This window comes from Oryctolagus cuniculus, chromosome 10, assembly GCF_051225735.1.
Source record: "Oryctolagus cuniculus isolate XC-2025 breed Fujian yellow rabbit chromosome 10, ASM5122573v1, whole genome shotgun sequence".
NCBI classification, from domain to species: Eukaryota; Metazoa; Chordata; class Mammalia; order Lagomorpha; family Leporidae; genus Oryctolagus; species Oryctolagus cuniculus.
In genome coordinates, this window is record NC_142876.1 from 93,175,026 (window position 1) to 93,191,621 (window position 16,596).

Genomic DNA, 16,596 nt, shown 5'->3' on the forward strand with positions numbered 1-16,596 from the left:
TGGGAATGAAAGCTCCCTGCCCTTTTCCATGGCTGCACAAAGTCAAATAATTAGAAGGTGCCTTGCAGGCTGTGGGCATGGCTGGGTCATTAAGTGTCTATGAACCTTGTGGTCGAGTGTGGCTGCCGCCCGTGGCATCAAAGGACACCAGGGAGGGAGATGGCACCGCATTGGGCGGCTGTCGGATTGGACATGCCTCATCTGTAAAAGGGCCAGCGACGCTCGGCTTTGAGGGTTAAGCCAGGTGATTCTCCTAGGGTTTCTTCCCTTGCTCCTGGTTGAAGACCTAAAAGTCAGTCGGGATTGAAAACTAAAGGCCCCAAGTCAGTCACTGGCCCAGATGTCTGCACGATCGTTTCCTTTCATTCCAGATGTTGCTCACTTCAAAAGACAAAGGACTTCCCCCTCAAACGTAATATCTGACTCTTTGCAAAAACACAACTGGACCTCATTTGTGTCCCAAGATATCAGGTGCAAGTCTGTAGACAGAACAGCATCTGGATCCTCACTGCTCCAGCACAGAGGTAGGTGGGAGGAGGAACTGGCACAACGAAAAACTGTCATGTTCTGTTGACTTTTCTGGCAAAGTGCGGGTTTTCTGGAAGCTGTATGTTTCTGAGCGGGGCTTAGGGCAGGTTATTGCCCAAGTCCCTAAGTGTGACAGACAAGGCATCTCTAGCTCTACAAGGTCACACCTGCATACCAATAAAGTTTTTCAAGGAGGAAAACAGAAGGGAACATCCTAATCAGGGTTGCACCACGGGCAGGTGTTCTGTTGGCTGCTAAAGGGATTTTCCTTACCATGACAGTGAAGGGGCTGTTGGGAATATCAACGCCACCAAAGCGCACATAGATCACGTAGGTGCCAGGCTTGGCGGCTGTGTAGAAAATGTCATAGGTGCCATCCTCATTTTCGATCACATCAGCTTCCGCCTCAGTGCCATCCGGGGTCAGAATTGTGCAGGTTACTTTCCCCTTCCCGGCAGTCTTCGCGTCAACCACAAAACCAACTTCCTCGCCCGTTTTCACAGTGGGGGCGATTCCAGGACCTGGAGAAATGTTCAGGAGAAGAGAATGGAAGCCATGGAATCTTATCCAGGAGGTCCAAGAACAAGTCACACTCACTGCGATGCCTCCATCAACAGTGCCAGCTCCAAGCTCACTAGGGACTGGAGCTGCTCAGCAGAGCATGGCACCGATTCCTGAATATAGCTGAATATCAGCCGTGGTGGGCCAGCATTCAAGGGAATGGAAGGAAAGGTCAGCCACTGTCAGCAAACATAAATGGGGCATTTTCTTAAGTGCCAGGTACAGGTAAAGGTGAATGAGACACAATTCCTACTCTCAAGATGCTCATGGTCTAACAGATGCAGGCTGGGCACCATGAGTGATGGCTCAAGCTGCCATGGAAACACTGAGGAGGGCCTAAGTTATAAGAAAAAAATAATCCAGTATCCTTTAGAGAAGCAGCCTCAAGGTCATGTCTTTGAGTCTAGGCATCTCTATCTCAGGGTTGCCACACTGACAGAGGGCTTCCTGATACGAAGGAAAAATGGTTGCACTAAGAAGGATGGGTGTTCAGGGCTATGGGAGACTTACAATGTTTCCCCCAAACAATGACCTTTCTGTCTGTCTGTCTTTCTCCCCCTAATAGTGGCACCCTTCACAAACATCCGGGAATGGAAAAAAGTACCAACTAAAGCACATGGGCAAAAATGAGCAAGGTGTGTAGAAGCAGCAGGGAGTAAAAACATTTTGTTCAGACAGAAGAGAAGACTGGAGCCAGCCCGTGGGAGGCCATGAATGACAGGCCAAGCGGGGTGGCCAGTAGGAGTTCCTGGGCCACAGGGCAGATTCTGCTCAGGAACTGAGCCTGGAAAGCAAGAAGGAAGCCCCCACCCAGCACGAACAAGCCCGCAGGTTCACAAATGCAGTCCAGTTGGCAGAGGGCGGCTGCACAGGCCCAGGAGGTGATGAAATGGACAGCATTTCAAAAATTCCTCCATTTTTGCCAAGGGCGTGGGCAAACAAAAAGGGTCAAGCCGCACAACTCACAACCATGCCCTGAAAGCCAGAAGACTTTCTCCATTCAGAACAAGGTGAGATGTGTGGGAAACAGAGCACAGGCAGGATGCAATTCTATCTTTAGTTTTCTTATATTTCAAGAAAGGCAAATGGGTCTTACTTCAGAGATGGAGTTTCTGCTTTCACACCTGCCTGGGTGTCCCACACAGGGACCAGGGCTTAGAAAGCCCAGGGCAACAAGTCCTGTGTTAGACAGTGAGGGAAGTAGATGCACAAATAGCGCGGATACTTCCCGAGAGGCCCATGCACAGGTGCTGAGGAAGGCCCTGGATCCTCAGTGTGTCTCTCCAACACTGATCCCAAAACTGCTTGAGTGAATCAGGACAAAGTCAACCCTCCAGTGCCTTTCACGGGAGCTGCTGACATGGTGGGGTCACATTAAGCATACCCACTTCACTTTTTGTTTTCATTTTTAAAATGCTTTCATTAACACGTGACACTTGCACACCTTGATGTGGAGTAGCAGAGAACGTTAGTAAGCGCATAAAACCTAATCTGATCAAATCAGGCCATCAGCAGCCCTCCTCCCCACCCTCTCTCCTCTGTATGGCGGCTGCCAGCTCCTCCCTTGCTCTACAGAACATCCTCTGTTCATGTCAGTGCAGCCACAGCAAACCTGATGGATGCAGAGCCAGCACAAGCCTGGCACCCTGAGAAGCATCTTTCCCGCCTGCCCTCATCTGATCTTTCCACACAGCCTCTCAGCCTCCAAAGGGCTCCCTGAATCTCAATGTTGCCAAGAAACAAACAAACAAACCAAAAACCAAAGATCTTTCAAAGCTTTCCGCACACGGATGCATGTTCTCAATCTACATGTGACTGAACTGAAGCTCAGAGAAGTTGAGTAACCTGCCTGGATCACACAGCTATGAGGTGGCAGAGAGGGCCAGAGGCAGCCTATGGACCCCCACGTCCACAGTCCTGCCCATGAGGTGTCCTGTACTCACCTGTGGCCAGGCACTTGCTGGCATCGCCCGTCTGAGTGGCCCGGATGCGGTAAGGAGAAAGCGGAATGTCATCCCCTCCGTAGGTGACCCCAATCATGTAGCGTCCAGTCTTATCGGGGATGTAGGTGACAGCATAGGTACCATCTTTGTTGTCCTGGACAACAGCTCTTTTGGGTTTTCCCTCTTGGTCCTGTGGATCAGAGAGAAATGTTCTGTAGGGTGCTGCTGTCAGACTGAAAAATCATTCACAGAAAACCCTGACATCTGCTCATCACTCAGGGCCCTGAATGAGAGGAGACAGACTCAGCCATGCAATACAATCTTGTTTGGTTTTGATGGGGACAGGAGACGGTCAGAGATCCCTTTAATGCCACGTTGACATGGATGGTGTCAAGGGAATCAAGAATGTTTTGGCTCCAAATTCACTCCGGGCAGAGGCTTCTGCTCACAGACCACCGCATTAACTACCCCTAGCCAGGTGCACTGCTGCCAGAGTACTAAGACTCCATGCTTCCCAGCATCCGTGCCACCAGGTATGGATAGCCATGCGACTTGGGACTAACTTCTGACCTGTAAGATGGGCACAGAAGTCTCTGAGGGCCCTCTCATAGGGCTGCTGACTGAGCTGGGAGGGCCCTGTCTTTGCTTTCTGCCTTTCTCCCTCCTTCTGGCCTGGCACACGGATGCAATGGCTATAGCAGTGGAAGCCTTGTGGTCCATGAGGATGCCTTAAGAATAGCAGCCACCTGCTGGGGAAGGGGAGCAGAGAGATGGGGCCTGTGTTCCTGGGTGAGCCACAAGGCACCCAGGCAACTTTCCTCTGGGCTTCTGAATAGGAGAGAAAGACCCCTTGTGTTTAAACCATTCTTATTTTGGGGTTCATTGTAAAAGACGGAACTTTGTCTTAACTGATTCAAGGGAATGATTTAAAACATTTAAAACAAAAACAGAAAGAGATTAACAGCTAAAATACCTGTGATTCACCAAAGTGGTACTTGGAGTTAAACTCTCAAACCTCTCAGTGAGCATGTTTGTTTTCCTGCACTAATATCGAATCTTCATTGGGAAAAATCTTAACACTTGCACTGGGCCAGAAACTGGAGATTAAAACCCTCACTTTTATCCCTGGCCAGGAAGTTACGCCTTATGAAGAAGGTTTGACTCCAGAAAATAACTCAAAGTTACCGTGATCTGAACAGCAAGCAGGCCCTCCCCTGCATCTCTGGCGTCGATTGCAAACTCCACAGGCAGGCTGGCAGGCACGCCATAGGAACTGAGGCCGGGGCCGCTGGCGGTCACTTTGCTGGCATCGTACGTGGGAAGGACCTTGACCTTAAAGGGACTTTGGAAACACACACACACATACCCTCATCAGTAAGGTCAGACCAGCTTCACGGGACATCCCTGACACAGACCTACTGGGGTTGAAAAGGCAATTTATATAGCAGTTAAGTCAGTGATTCTGGTCAAAGTGCTCCAGGATCAGCAGAACTTCAGGACCTTGAGACATCACCCACCAGACACTGCCCTGAGTCTGTTTCATGGGATACAGATAGTTTGGGTAAGAAGTGTTCCCAAATGAGTTTCCGAAACAAGAACTCAAATACAACGAACTCGCTTTTGTTATGTTAAGACAACGGTCATCAAAACTGAAAGAGAATGCTGGAACTTTTCTTTTTATATTTTTACTCATTCTATATTCTACATTAATTTTTATTCTATTTGTATATTTAATATGCTTTAAATGGTGAGAGAGAGAGAATGCTCTCATCTGGTGGTTCACTCTCCAAAGGCCCACGAACCGGAACTCAATCTAGGTCCCCCACAAGGGTGGCAGGAACAGCAATTACCTGAGCCATCTCCCTGCATCTGCATCAGCAGGAAGCTGCTCCAATAAGGGCATCTTAATGGCTAGGCCAAATGTCTGCCCCAAATTACATATCTCTGCATTGCTAGGGCTACATGAGTACACATTTGTGATCTCTCCATACCAAATGTGCAGACTGGGGTATGGATGAAACTTTCTGATCATAAAGGATTTTGTTAAAAAATCTTTGGAGGGTAGCCGGCGCCGTGGCTCAATAGGCTAATCCTCCACCTTGCGGCGCCGGCACACCGGGTTCTAGTCCCGGTTGGGGCGCCGGATTCTGTCCCGGTTGCCCCTCTTCCAGGCCAGCTCTCTGCTATGGCCAGGGAGTGCAGTGGAGGATGGCCCAGGTGCTTGGGCCCTGCACCCCATGGGAGACCAGGAAAAGCACCTGGCTCCTGGCTCCTGCCAGGATCAGCGCGGTGCGCCGGCTGCAGCGGCGGCCATTGGAGGGTGAACCAACGGCAAAGGAAGACCTTTCTCTCTGTCTCTCTCTCTCACTGTCCACTCTGCCTGTCAAAAAAAAAAAAAAAAAAATCTTTGGAGGGTATTCCAAGAGGTGAGGTGAACTTTTTGGTACTAATAATATGAACAAGAAACAAGGTTTATATAATCTTCTAGGAATGCTAGGGTCAATCAACACCTAAATTAAAGAAAAGTACTTCATCCCAATCAGAAAATCATTTCTACCAAAAGGAAGCCTCTGATAAACTAATATATTCTCGAGACTCAGTTGCTCCACTTCTGATCCAGCTCTCTGTTGTGGCCTGGGAAAGCAGCAGAAGATAGCCCAAGTCCTTGGGCCTCTGCACCCATGTGAGAGAACTGGAAGAAGCTCCTGGCTCCTGGCTTTGGATCGGTGCAGCTCCAGCCATTGCAGCCAATTGGAGAGTGAACCAGCAGGTGGAGACCTCTCTCTCTCTGCCTCTCCTCTCTCTGTGTAACTCTGACTTTCACAATAACACACATGTGGAGCATGCAGGGTCTGGATAATGCCTCCTGGCCACATGGATGAAGGAAAGGAGTGAAGGGTGATGGATGGGTGGATGGGTAGGTGCATGGAACAGACGCACACACACATACACACACATACACACAGAGGCCAATCCTATAGGAGGATGGGCTCAAGGCAGGTCAGGAGCTTACCTGCGAGGGATCTCTTCATCAGCATATTTAACAGATACCATGTAAGGCCCCTCCTGAGATGGGGTATAGGTCACTGTGTGTGTGCCATCTCCATTGTCCACCACATTCACGGGTTCCACCAGACCTAAGGACAGAGATGGAAGGCCTGAGGAACTCTGCCTGGCCTCCCCTTCACTCAGCCCTTGGCTGAGTCTGAGACAGGATCGCATCCATCACCACTGATGAATAACATGAAGGCACGCAGGCCCTAATCACAAGCAATGGAAATCATAGGAACACCCATTCATGGATGCAGAAATGACCCCAAGAGCCTTCTGCTGGCTAAGGGACACTCTAGAGTTTAATGAAGGAGACTGTTTGCGTTTGCTGCTGGAGGGCATACGGCAAAAACGCAAGTTGCAGACACACCATCTCCTTTCAAGCTGGTCAGACATGCTTGGGATGTGGCAATTCTACCTCACAGCTGAGAATAAAGGATTTGTTAAAAAATCTTTGGAGGGTATTCCAAGAGGTGAGGTGAACTTTTTGGTACTAATAATATGAACAAGAAACAAGGTTTATATAATCTTCTAGGAATGCTAGGGGACAATTCTGAACAGCAAAAATGAACCAATGGGCTGGCCAGCCAAGACTTGTGGCCACCTTTGAGCAAAGACCACTATGGCATTAGCTCGTTGGGATGCAGGGGTAAGGGCAGGCGAGGGTGCCACCCTCATGGGCAGAAGTACCTTCCTCATGCTGCCTATGAGAGATGGCTGAGATTATACTGAAGCATCATCAAGACCTGCACTGGACTGATAGATTCCAGATGCCAGCCAGCTCTGAACATGAGCGTCAAGGATGGGTCAACCGCAGGGTATGTTTATCAAAGCATGGAGTGCTCATTAAGCAAAGCAGATGAGGCAGGCACAAGCCAGTTTTAGAGGCAAGGCCAGCGAGGCATTCGGGTTACATAATTGACAGCAGCAGCCAATGGGAAAATGCAAACCAGTCTCTGTAAAGTCACCCTTCATGTCACCTTTAAAGAGCTCTGAAATGACTTTAAAGGGGCTATCCTCACCTGGGAATCCACCTCACCAGCTAAAACTAAAAGGCTGTCATTTGAGAACACCCTTTATACAGGCATCTGCTTCTCATGTCCCTGCTCCAACACACACACACACACACACACACACACAGGTCTGGAAGCACAGTAACTTCATGGGATCAGATTCCAGCCCCATGACCTCATTTCCCCCAAACCACTTCTGTCCTGAGCTTCAAAGGGCATAACCTCCTGTTGAACCCCATTAAGAAGGTTCCTCTTCAAAGAAGGAAGCCCCCATTTGCCATTTCTGTGAAGCCAGGAACACATCACTGGGGAAAAATGCAGATTATTTAAGAAATTATGCACAAGAGTCTAATACGAGGGAGAGAGACACATTTTAAATCCTGGCCGTGGAAAATGACTGCTTACCAAAAAAGGCAAAGCTTCAATGCACTCCAGGCCTTTGTCCCCAAATGGCCTGCTCATCTTACCAAACAGGTTGCCATCAAAACCCATTCCCCAAGAGATCCTCTCCCTCCAGGGAATTAAGACAATGACAAGCCATGGGTCATGTGGGCCTCATTCCTGGCATTCCCACAGATTCTGGTGGGTTCCACAGGAGCAGTGAAGCATCTCAAAGAGAGTACCTCCTAACTCTGCGAGCCACCCACATCCAGACCAACCCAGGCATCTCACAAATGCTGTACCATGTAATTAAGCAATCCCAACAACATTACACGAGAACTCAAACACTACTTGCTCCATCTACCTGCTGTAAAAAATGAAATTTCAAAAATTTAAGGGCCATATTATTGAAAGAAGGAAAAGAGATATCACAGGCAATCCTGTTGTTTCTTCAAACTGGTACTTCTATTGGTTAGCTAGATATGGAGCAATAAGAAATGTGAAATTTAATTTGAAGTTTAAGGTCAAATTCAAGATCAAAGGAAAAACCCCGGTCAAGCTGCCCCTGGAAGGCAGGATGTACTCACCTCGTGGGCCTAGGACTCTCACTTCCAGTGGGGCCAGGCCAGCCTTGCTGCTGTCAACTGTGAAAGACTGCAGGATGCGGGCTCGGACGCCTGAGCCCAACCCCGGGCCTGCAATCTTGACCTTGCTGGGGTCTACGACATCCTTCACAGGAACCCTGAAGGGGCTGCCTGGAAAAGAGGTTACAGGAGTTTGAGCAAGCTCAGAGGAGACTTCCCTGTACTCAGCACAGCACCAGTGCTCCACCCAGGATCTTGCCTGAGACTACACAGGCCTCAGCCAGCCACTTCTGCCTCACTGCGAGGGCAACTTGGGTGCTCACTCACCTTTTTCAATGATTGCCACAGAGAACCAACTGTAAGCCAGGTGCCAGGCCCAGAGCCATTAATGGCTGTCTAGAAACTCACAACACAGAAGATTCGACAGACGAACACATCACTCTAATGCCCTATAGGCTGGCGATACACAAGACAATGAATCTGGTATCCAAGAAATCAGAGAAAGCTTTCCAGATACATCTAAGCTGAGCCACGAGATGCACAGATACCACTCGGCAGAAGCAAAGGGAGAGATGCTTCAGGTAGAGGAACCAGCACCTGCAGAAGCCTAGAAGAAGGAGGGATATTGGAGGAACTGGACAAGGAAGCAGAGTGGTGGGAAGACTGGAGAAGGTAAAACCCAGAGCCCACATCTAACCTCCTCTCTCCCACAAAATGTCCCTGGTGCCCCAGACTCCTCTCCCTCCAATGCGGCGGCTGTGTTCAGGCCACTCACGGACGTCTTGGTGCTTGGGCCCTCTGGGAGATTCTGAAATCCTCCCCCAGTGTAAGCACTGCTCCTGCTCCATGGCTGACCCCATGAGGAAGTCCTTAAGGGAACTGACCTTAAAAATCCATGAAACGTGGAGAAGACAGGCAGATTGGGGTTTGTGAGAGAAATGCTAACGGAAAAGCAAGGGCTGAGCAGGGATCACCCAGGCAACTCCTCCAAGGAGGGGACCTCTCAGGACATAAGGAGCCCTGGTGCTCCCAGGTTCACAATGTGGGCTGCCAAGTCCATTGCCACCCTGGCTGCGTGCTAGAGACATGCTTCCTATAGCGCTAGGTGAAGCTGATGATGCTGAACTGTCCTGGAAGCTGTGGTATCTCTGTGGTGCCTCTCAGAAGGTCACATTTTATAGAATGAGGGGTACTAATCAACAAAGACCACACAAAGAACCAGGATGCTGGCTTTTAGTAACAGTTGAACTCCAAGGTCATCCAGTTCTTTAGATAAATAAAAATTAATGGTTGGCCCTGACAAGGACTAGCATAGCCTCCTGCTAGTGTTTAGAGAAACAAAAGGGAGCTTACACAGTGACAGGTGAGGATTTCAGTGTCAACAAGTGCCTGCAGTGGATTAACTCCATTGGAAGCTCTCTGAGCTCAACATGAGAGTAGCCAAGAACCAACAAGCAAAGGGAAGACAAACAGGTACAAGATGGAAGACCTAAGAACATCTACCACTGCTCCAACAACACCCAAAGCAGACATCATTAGTCAGTCTCAGTGGCCTTCTCCCTGCTGCGTGCCGGATCCTAGTCAATTCAGTAGTCTAGGCAGCCACCGGCAGCAAGCCTCAGCCAGCCACCACATGACACCAAAATACCATTAAAGGTGGACAGTTAGCTAAAATAACCCCATTACAGTTCAGTACCAGGCCAGGGAAAATTGGTTACTAGGCTAATATTTACTTCCTTACTTGTTTTTAATTTCTTTATTTATTCAAAAGAGAGAGTAACAGAGCAGGAGAGACAGCAAGAGTCAGAGCAAGAGAGGTATCTTCATGTGCTGTTTCACGCTTCAAATATCTGCAACAGACAAGGCTGAGCCAGGCCAAAGCTAGAAGCCAGAAACTCCATCCAGGTCTCCCTCACAAGGCAGGAACACAGTATTTGGGCCAACACAAGCTGTCTCCTAGGCACATTGGCAGGAAACTGGATCAGAAGCTGGTGGCATTTGACCCCAGGCATACCAATGTGGAATATGGGCATCCCAAGGGTGACTTTTCCTGCTGCACCACAACTCCCATCCCAGGGCTGTTTAACCACCCAAAATTCCCATGAAAGAAAATTAGAGGCTAGCAGGTGGCTGAGTGTTTTATGGCTCTACCAAGTAACCTTACTTAAGTGGCCTGACACTAAGGCAACCAACCAACACTCTGCTAATTGTCTTGGCTTGGGAACATTCTAGGGTTCAGGAACATCTGAAACTGGAAGAAGCATCATCTACATCTGACGGGGGAACCCCCAGAGAGGTCACTTTCTGTTGTTACACTCAAAAATGGCCATTTGCTTTGAAGTCACAAGTTAACCACAGGGCTCCAATGTTCACCCCCTTTCTACATAGGGAATCCCAAAGCCAATGGTACCCATCAGACTCTACCAAGGGTCCAAATAGGCTGGCTGCTCCCACAACAGCACACGTTCACCTCCACTGTGGCCTACTGGGTAGAGCCACCAGGCCATCTCTCCTGAGGCCAGCCTTCCACCATTCTCAACCCAAGCACTGTCATGTTGCAAAATTCCAGAAAGGATCCATGGCCCCAGATTCTGTCACTGAGCCCAGTAACTGCTCTTTGCAGCAGTTTTGAGCTTTAGTTACTTGAACACCAGGAAGTCTATTCTGTGTGCAGGAGAGAGTTTTGCCTGTCTCGACTCTGGCTAAAATCTCCTAAACCAGTGATTAAAGGAATAAAACAAAACAAAACAAAACAAAAAAACTACATTGAATGAGCTGCAAGTATAAATTTGAGGAGAAACATTGCTCTACAGCAGGGGTAGGGAACTTTTTTTCTGCTAAGGGCCATTTGGACATTTCCAATAACTTCATCTGCAGGCCATGCAAAATTCTCAACTTGAAAATGAGCCTGCTATAGACTCGCTGAATTTCAAGTTCCACCTGCGGTTGCCTCAGCAGAGCCAGACCAGGTGATTTTGGGAGGCTTAAGTGAACATCTGAGTAGAATTAGAGCTGAATGTCAATGTGTTACGGCCAATGGGAAAGACAGAGTGTGAATGAATGCATGTTTGCACATAGCAAAAAATGGGGGGCCTTGCGTTCTCATCGTTACCCCAGCTTATCAGCCTTCAGGATAAGAACAACACAACCCACTGGGGGGAGCTTTGCTGTGTGGTCATTACATCTGAGATGAAGCATAAGCTGGCTCAGGAATAGCCCTGGAGACCTTCGACTTGTGTCCACACAGTACACACTCACCTGCCCCTTCAGCTGCCAACGTATTTGTGTGTTCATGCAGGGAGTTGGAGGAGGGGGAAGAAGGCATTGGCAATCATTTCATTAAGTTAAAAGAAATAGATGGAGAGACAGATTCCATCACTGGAATAAAATGTGGAGGGTCCTTCACTACTTCCATCATTTATTTCTTGGCTGAATTTGTACAGCAGTAGTTCTCACCCAAGGGTGGTATTGTCCTGAGCACATATGGTAGTATCTAGAGATAGTTTTGGTTGTCACAAACTGGAGTGTGTGTGTGTGTGTGTGTGTGTGTGCGCTTGCCAACCAGCACTCTATAGCACACAACTTCCTACAACAAAGCATTATTCTGCCCAAGATGTTAGGGTACACTATGTATCACTAAGTATGAAAAAATCAGTAAGAACTAGAACATTTGTGTCATTATCAGCTACTACAACCCTCAACAGAAAAAGAAAACAAGACGTGTGTATGTATAAGGTGACTTAACAACCGAGTACAAAATAAAGTGGAGATTTTTAACTCCGCAGAAAACCAACTTTCCCTGAAATCAAGAACCAGGGCTTCCAATACGTGCACAACCATTTCCAGTCAGAACGCTGAGCCATGGCTTGCTGCCATGTTCCTGGTTTACTGGAAGCTGGGGGTGTTCTTGGAGACGTAGCCCTATGGAAAATTTTCCCTTTGCAGCTGCTATAAATACCAGAGTGTGTTTCCCACCCAGAGAGATAAGCAAACCAAATCGGTTTTCGTGCAAAATCAATTACCCCTTGGGTCCCCCTCCAAGGCACAGCAGACTTACCAGGGACGTGTGCTCCTCCGTAGGTGATGTTCACGTCATAATCCCCTGGCGCGAAAGGGATGTACTCAGCGCTGCAGCTGCCATCTTTGTTGTCCCTGCAGTTTATCTTCGACTCCGACGGTCCCTCAACAGTTATGCCAAGCCCACCGATTCCTGCCCCTCTGGAAGTGCGGAGAGAGAACTGAGGCTTGCACAGTCCATGCTTGTCAGCCCACCACCGAAATTCAGTTCAAATCCCTCTATAAAGGTTAGACGACCTACTCAAGTATTATGACAATGCCTCCCATACGGAGAATTTCAAGATAGTTTAACAGAAGTAAAAGGCAGCCCTGACCCTCCTCCCCAGTGCTGATCTTTCTGTTTTTCCAATCTAATTGCACTAACACTACAAGAATAATTCGGGCATATGCCTATAACAATTTTAATAGGAATGCTCCCATTTTTATTTACATACTAAGCTGACTATAAATTTCTGTTCTAAGAACTCAAGGACTTTGGTTTGCTCAGCAACTGTGTGACTATTTTCCAAGGGCTCAGGGATACATTTTTAGGTCTACTTGGTCTTTCTGTGTAACATAAATCTCTACTGAACAAAACATCTCACAATGAAAATTAACCTTAACAAACGTTGGGAGACTGGGTTTTTTTTTTTTCTTTAGCAGAAATAATACCTTTTAAAACCATTAAACTATCTAGGGCTATTGTTTTTAGAGACCGAACACACTGAATTCAGGCGCGTGCCTACCTGGTAACCACAGTGAAGACGTTGGGTTTGTTGGTAAAGGCCTCTTTTAGGCCAGGACCTTGGGCATGGACTCGAGATGGCTGGCAGCCTTCAGTTACAGCCACTTTGAAGGGACTGTTCGGGATGGGCACATCATCATATGTCACCTCGACTACATGCAGGCCTGTTCAGAGCAACACACAGAGACATGCACTTACATACAAGTGACCTACTTCTCTGAAACAACACTCTTCAGGGTTTTACCTAGCATTCAAGGCTGTGAGCTAGTCTATGTTATTTGTAAAAAGCAAGTTAAAAACAAACAGGGGCCAGCACTGTGGTATAGCATGTAAAGCCTCTACCTACAACACTGGCATCCCAAATGAGCACAAGTGTATGTCCTGGCTGCTCCATTTTTTAAGATTTATTTATTTATTTAAAAGTCAGAGTTACGCAGATAGAGAAGGAAAGGCAGAGAGAGAGAGGACTTCCATCCGGCTGGTTCACTCCCTAGGATGGCTGCAATGGCCGGAGTTGCGCCAATTCAAAGCCAGGAGTTTCTTCCGGGTCTCCCACACAGATGCAGGGGCCCAGGGACTTGGGCCATCTTCTACTGCTGTTCCAGGCCATAGTAGAGAGCTGGATCAGAAGTGGAGCAGCCGGGATTTGAACCAGTGCCCATATGGGATGCCAGCACGGTAGACAGTGGCTTTACCCGCTATGCCACAGTACCAGCCCCTGGTTGCTCCACTTCCAATCCAGCTCTCTGCTAATGAACAGAAAAAGCAGTGGGAAGATGACCTAAGTGTCTGGGCCTGTATCACCCATGTGGGAGACCCAGACTGAAGCTTCTGGCTCCTAGCTTCAGCCTGGCCCAGTGCTGGCTGTTGCAGCCATCTGAGGAGTGAATCAGCAAATGGAAGACCGCTTTATCTCTCCCTCTCTGTAATTGTGACTTCCAAAATAAATAAATAAATCATTTTTAAAAAATCAAAAACCGGCTGGTGCCGCGGCTCAATAGGCTAATCCTCCGCCTAGCAGCGCCGGCACACCGGGTTCTAGTCCCGGTCGGAGCACCGGATTCTGTCCCGGTTGCCCCTCTTCCAGGCCAGCTCTCTGCTGTGGCCAGGGAGTGCAGTGGAGGATGGCCCAAGTGCTTGGCTCTGCACCCCATGGGAGACCAGGAGAAGCACCTGGCTCCTGCCATCGGATCAGCACGTTGTGCCGGCTGCAGTGCGCCAGCTGCGCCGGCCATTGGAGGGTGAACCAACGGCAAAGGAAGACCTTTCTCTCTGTCTCTCTCTCTCTCACGGTCCACTCTGCTTGTTACCAAAAAAAAAAAAAAAAATTAATTAATTAATTTAAAAGGCAGAGTTACAGAGAAAGGAAAAGAGAGAGGGAGATGATGTATCTGCTGGTTCACTGCCCAAATGGCCACAACAGCCGCGGTGGGGCCAGGCTGAAGCCAGGAGAGAGGAGCCAGAAGCCAGGAGCCAGGAGCCAGGAGCCAGGAGCTCTAGGTCTCCCGAACATGGGTGCAGGGGTTCAAGCACTTGGGCCATCTTCCCTGCTTTCCCAGGTGCATTAGCAGGGAGCTGGATTAGAAACAAAGCAGCCAGGTCTCAAATTGGTGCCCATATGAAAAGCTAGCATTGCAGGTGGAGGCCTAACTCGCCACGCCATACCACCAGCCCCAGTAATTTCGATTTTTTAAAAATACCAGCTACGTATGCTTGCTGCTCGCTTTACAGTCACATAACCAATCCTACACCTTGTCTCTACTCAAGTCAGTCATCCTCAACATAGTCCCCTGATCTGGGAAAACTCCATGCAGGCGGTAGTCAAAAGACAAACAGAAACCCATGATCTGGAACAGGAATGGATCCACAAAAAAGACTGAAAATGGTCATACCAGAGTATTTACAGAGATCATATATCTAGGTAATAGGTGCTTTGTTTTTTCTTTATGCTTGTCTGATTTTAATTTTTTTATAACTCCTAATATTGAAGAAAGCGTTATGTAAAAACATTGTACCTGTGATGACCCTACAACCTCAGGTGATGCTGAGGCCAAGCTCCTGCCCACTGATCACACAGTGAGATGAGTAAGCCTAGTGACAAGTGGTCAGGTAGGCCACTGGGGGGAGAAATTCTCACGTTTCCCTCTCACTGTGTCCCTGGGCAGGGGTCAGCAGCCACCATCAGGAGGAACCACCCAAGTCCAGCTTTGAATAAGGGTCGTGTCCAAGGACTGGGCAACTCACCTTTCTCAAAGGGTGTGTACTCCACTTGGTAGGTCCCATCCGCATTGTCGGTGACAAAGCACTCGGTGGAGGCCCCCGAGGGGTTGGCAATGTGGGCCTTGATGTGGTCGCCCCCTACCTGGGTCAGGGGCCGCGAGTCCACAGTGAAATCAGTGGTGGCTTCTCGAAACACATCTGTAGACAACCACACAGGTAAGAACATCAACAAAACCTGTCACCCAGAAGTCAACCCCAGAACCAAGGTCCTCCCTGTTTCGGAAAGCAGCAAATCCAATTTCAGTGACAGCAAACAACTGGTCTCCCGGACTCTCAAAATCCACAGTATTAACCTACTTACTGCCTAAAGCAGTCCCTTCCAGGCTGCTCTTGGTCAAGTGACATCACATCCAGTGGCACAAAGGTGGGGCACCCATGACAGGTTAAAGGATGAAGACAGACTTGCTCTGTGACACATGTGGAGTTAGCCAGCACCACGTCTTACACCCTTCTTCTCTAAGGGTCAACCAGGGGGATGCTGAGTTTCCACACACAAACTGAGATGTCTGACTTTGCCACAATATTTGGAAATCTGCTGATGATGCTGGCTGAGCAGTGGGAGCACTGGAAACACAGCGTTGGCCCTCATGCTCTGGTCTCCCCCTGGCCCCTCCCTGAAGCACAGGGCCGAAGTGGGCGTCTTCTCACACCCACAAGACCCCCGGTGGCTAAGTCTGCAGCTGATGCTCTGGGATTTCTGGTGCCCCAAGTCCCACCTCCTTTATGAAACCTACCTTTTCCTTCTATTCCAGGACCAAAGACTTTGACCCTGCTGGTGTCCACAGTGGGCTCCACCTTAACCCGGGCAGGGAAATGTGGCACAAGCTCGCCACCGTACTTCATGGTCAGTGTGTACATGCCGGCAGTCAGAGGCATGTAGGTTACTGCATACGTGCCATCTTTGTTGTTCTGAATTGAGACTTCAGCTCTGGCTCCTGAGTCCGAGACGGCTTCCAGGCCCAGTGTTCCAGGCCCTGCCTCCGAACAGTCAACACTAAGGAGCCCAGCTTCCCCCACTTTCCCACGCTCGAGCCCCGGTCCTGATGCCATGACCTTGGAGGGGTCAAAGGGCATATCAATGTCAGCTTTGAAGGGTGACCCAGGTATGTGGACTTCTTCAAACAGAATGTTGACGAAGTATTCCCCAGGTTTCGTGGGAAGGTAAGACACAGAGCAGGTCCCGTCACCATTGTCAGAGCATTCGATTTTGGCTTCGCATGGACCCTCCACGGTTAGGCCCAAACCTCCAGTGCCAGCTCCTTTGGTATCGATGGTGAACTCGGCAGGTCGGCCAACCAGACCACCTTTAAGTCCAGGACCGTGGGCCTTCACCTTTTGGAACAAAGAGTAAGTTAGACTCCACCCAGTGCTGCTATTGCCATCAGACCGAAGAGCAGCTCAAGGAGGTGGTCCTTCTCCCTGGGGACCCAACCTGCCACACACATGCACCCACC

General features: G+C 49.0%; 1 protein-coding gene across 7 annotated transcripts in view; it reads right to left on the reverse strand.

Moving 5' to 3' along the window:
• FLNB (filamin B) overlaps positions 1-16,596 on the reverse strand; it is a 156,092-nt gene that overhangs the window by 31,088 nt on the left and 108,408 nt on the right. For all 7 annotated transcript variants that reach the window (XM_002713270.6, XM_002713267.5, XM_002713269.6 and 4 more), the window contains exons 21-29: positions 15,877-16,474; positions 15,107-15,280; positions 12,864-13,026; positions 12,119-12,279; positions 8,065-8,232; positions 6,046-6,169; positions 4,218-4,374; positions 3,033-3,222; positions 802-1,049 (exon numbers count right to left, since the gene is read on the reverse strand). In XM_002713270.6, coding sequence (XP_002713316.1) covers positions 802-1,049; positions 3,033-3,222; positions 4,218-4,374; positions 6,046-6,169; positions 8,065-8,232; positions 12,119-12,279; positions 12,864-13,026; positions 15,107-15,280; positions 15,877-16,474 — 1,983 coding nt within the window. The remainder of the gene's footprint in view (positions 1-801; positions 1,050-3,032; positions 3,223-4,217; positions 4,375-6,045; positions 6,170-8,064; positions 8,233-12,118; positions 12,280-12,863; positions 13,027-15,106; positions 15,281-15,876; positions 16,475-16,596) is intronic.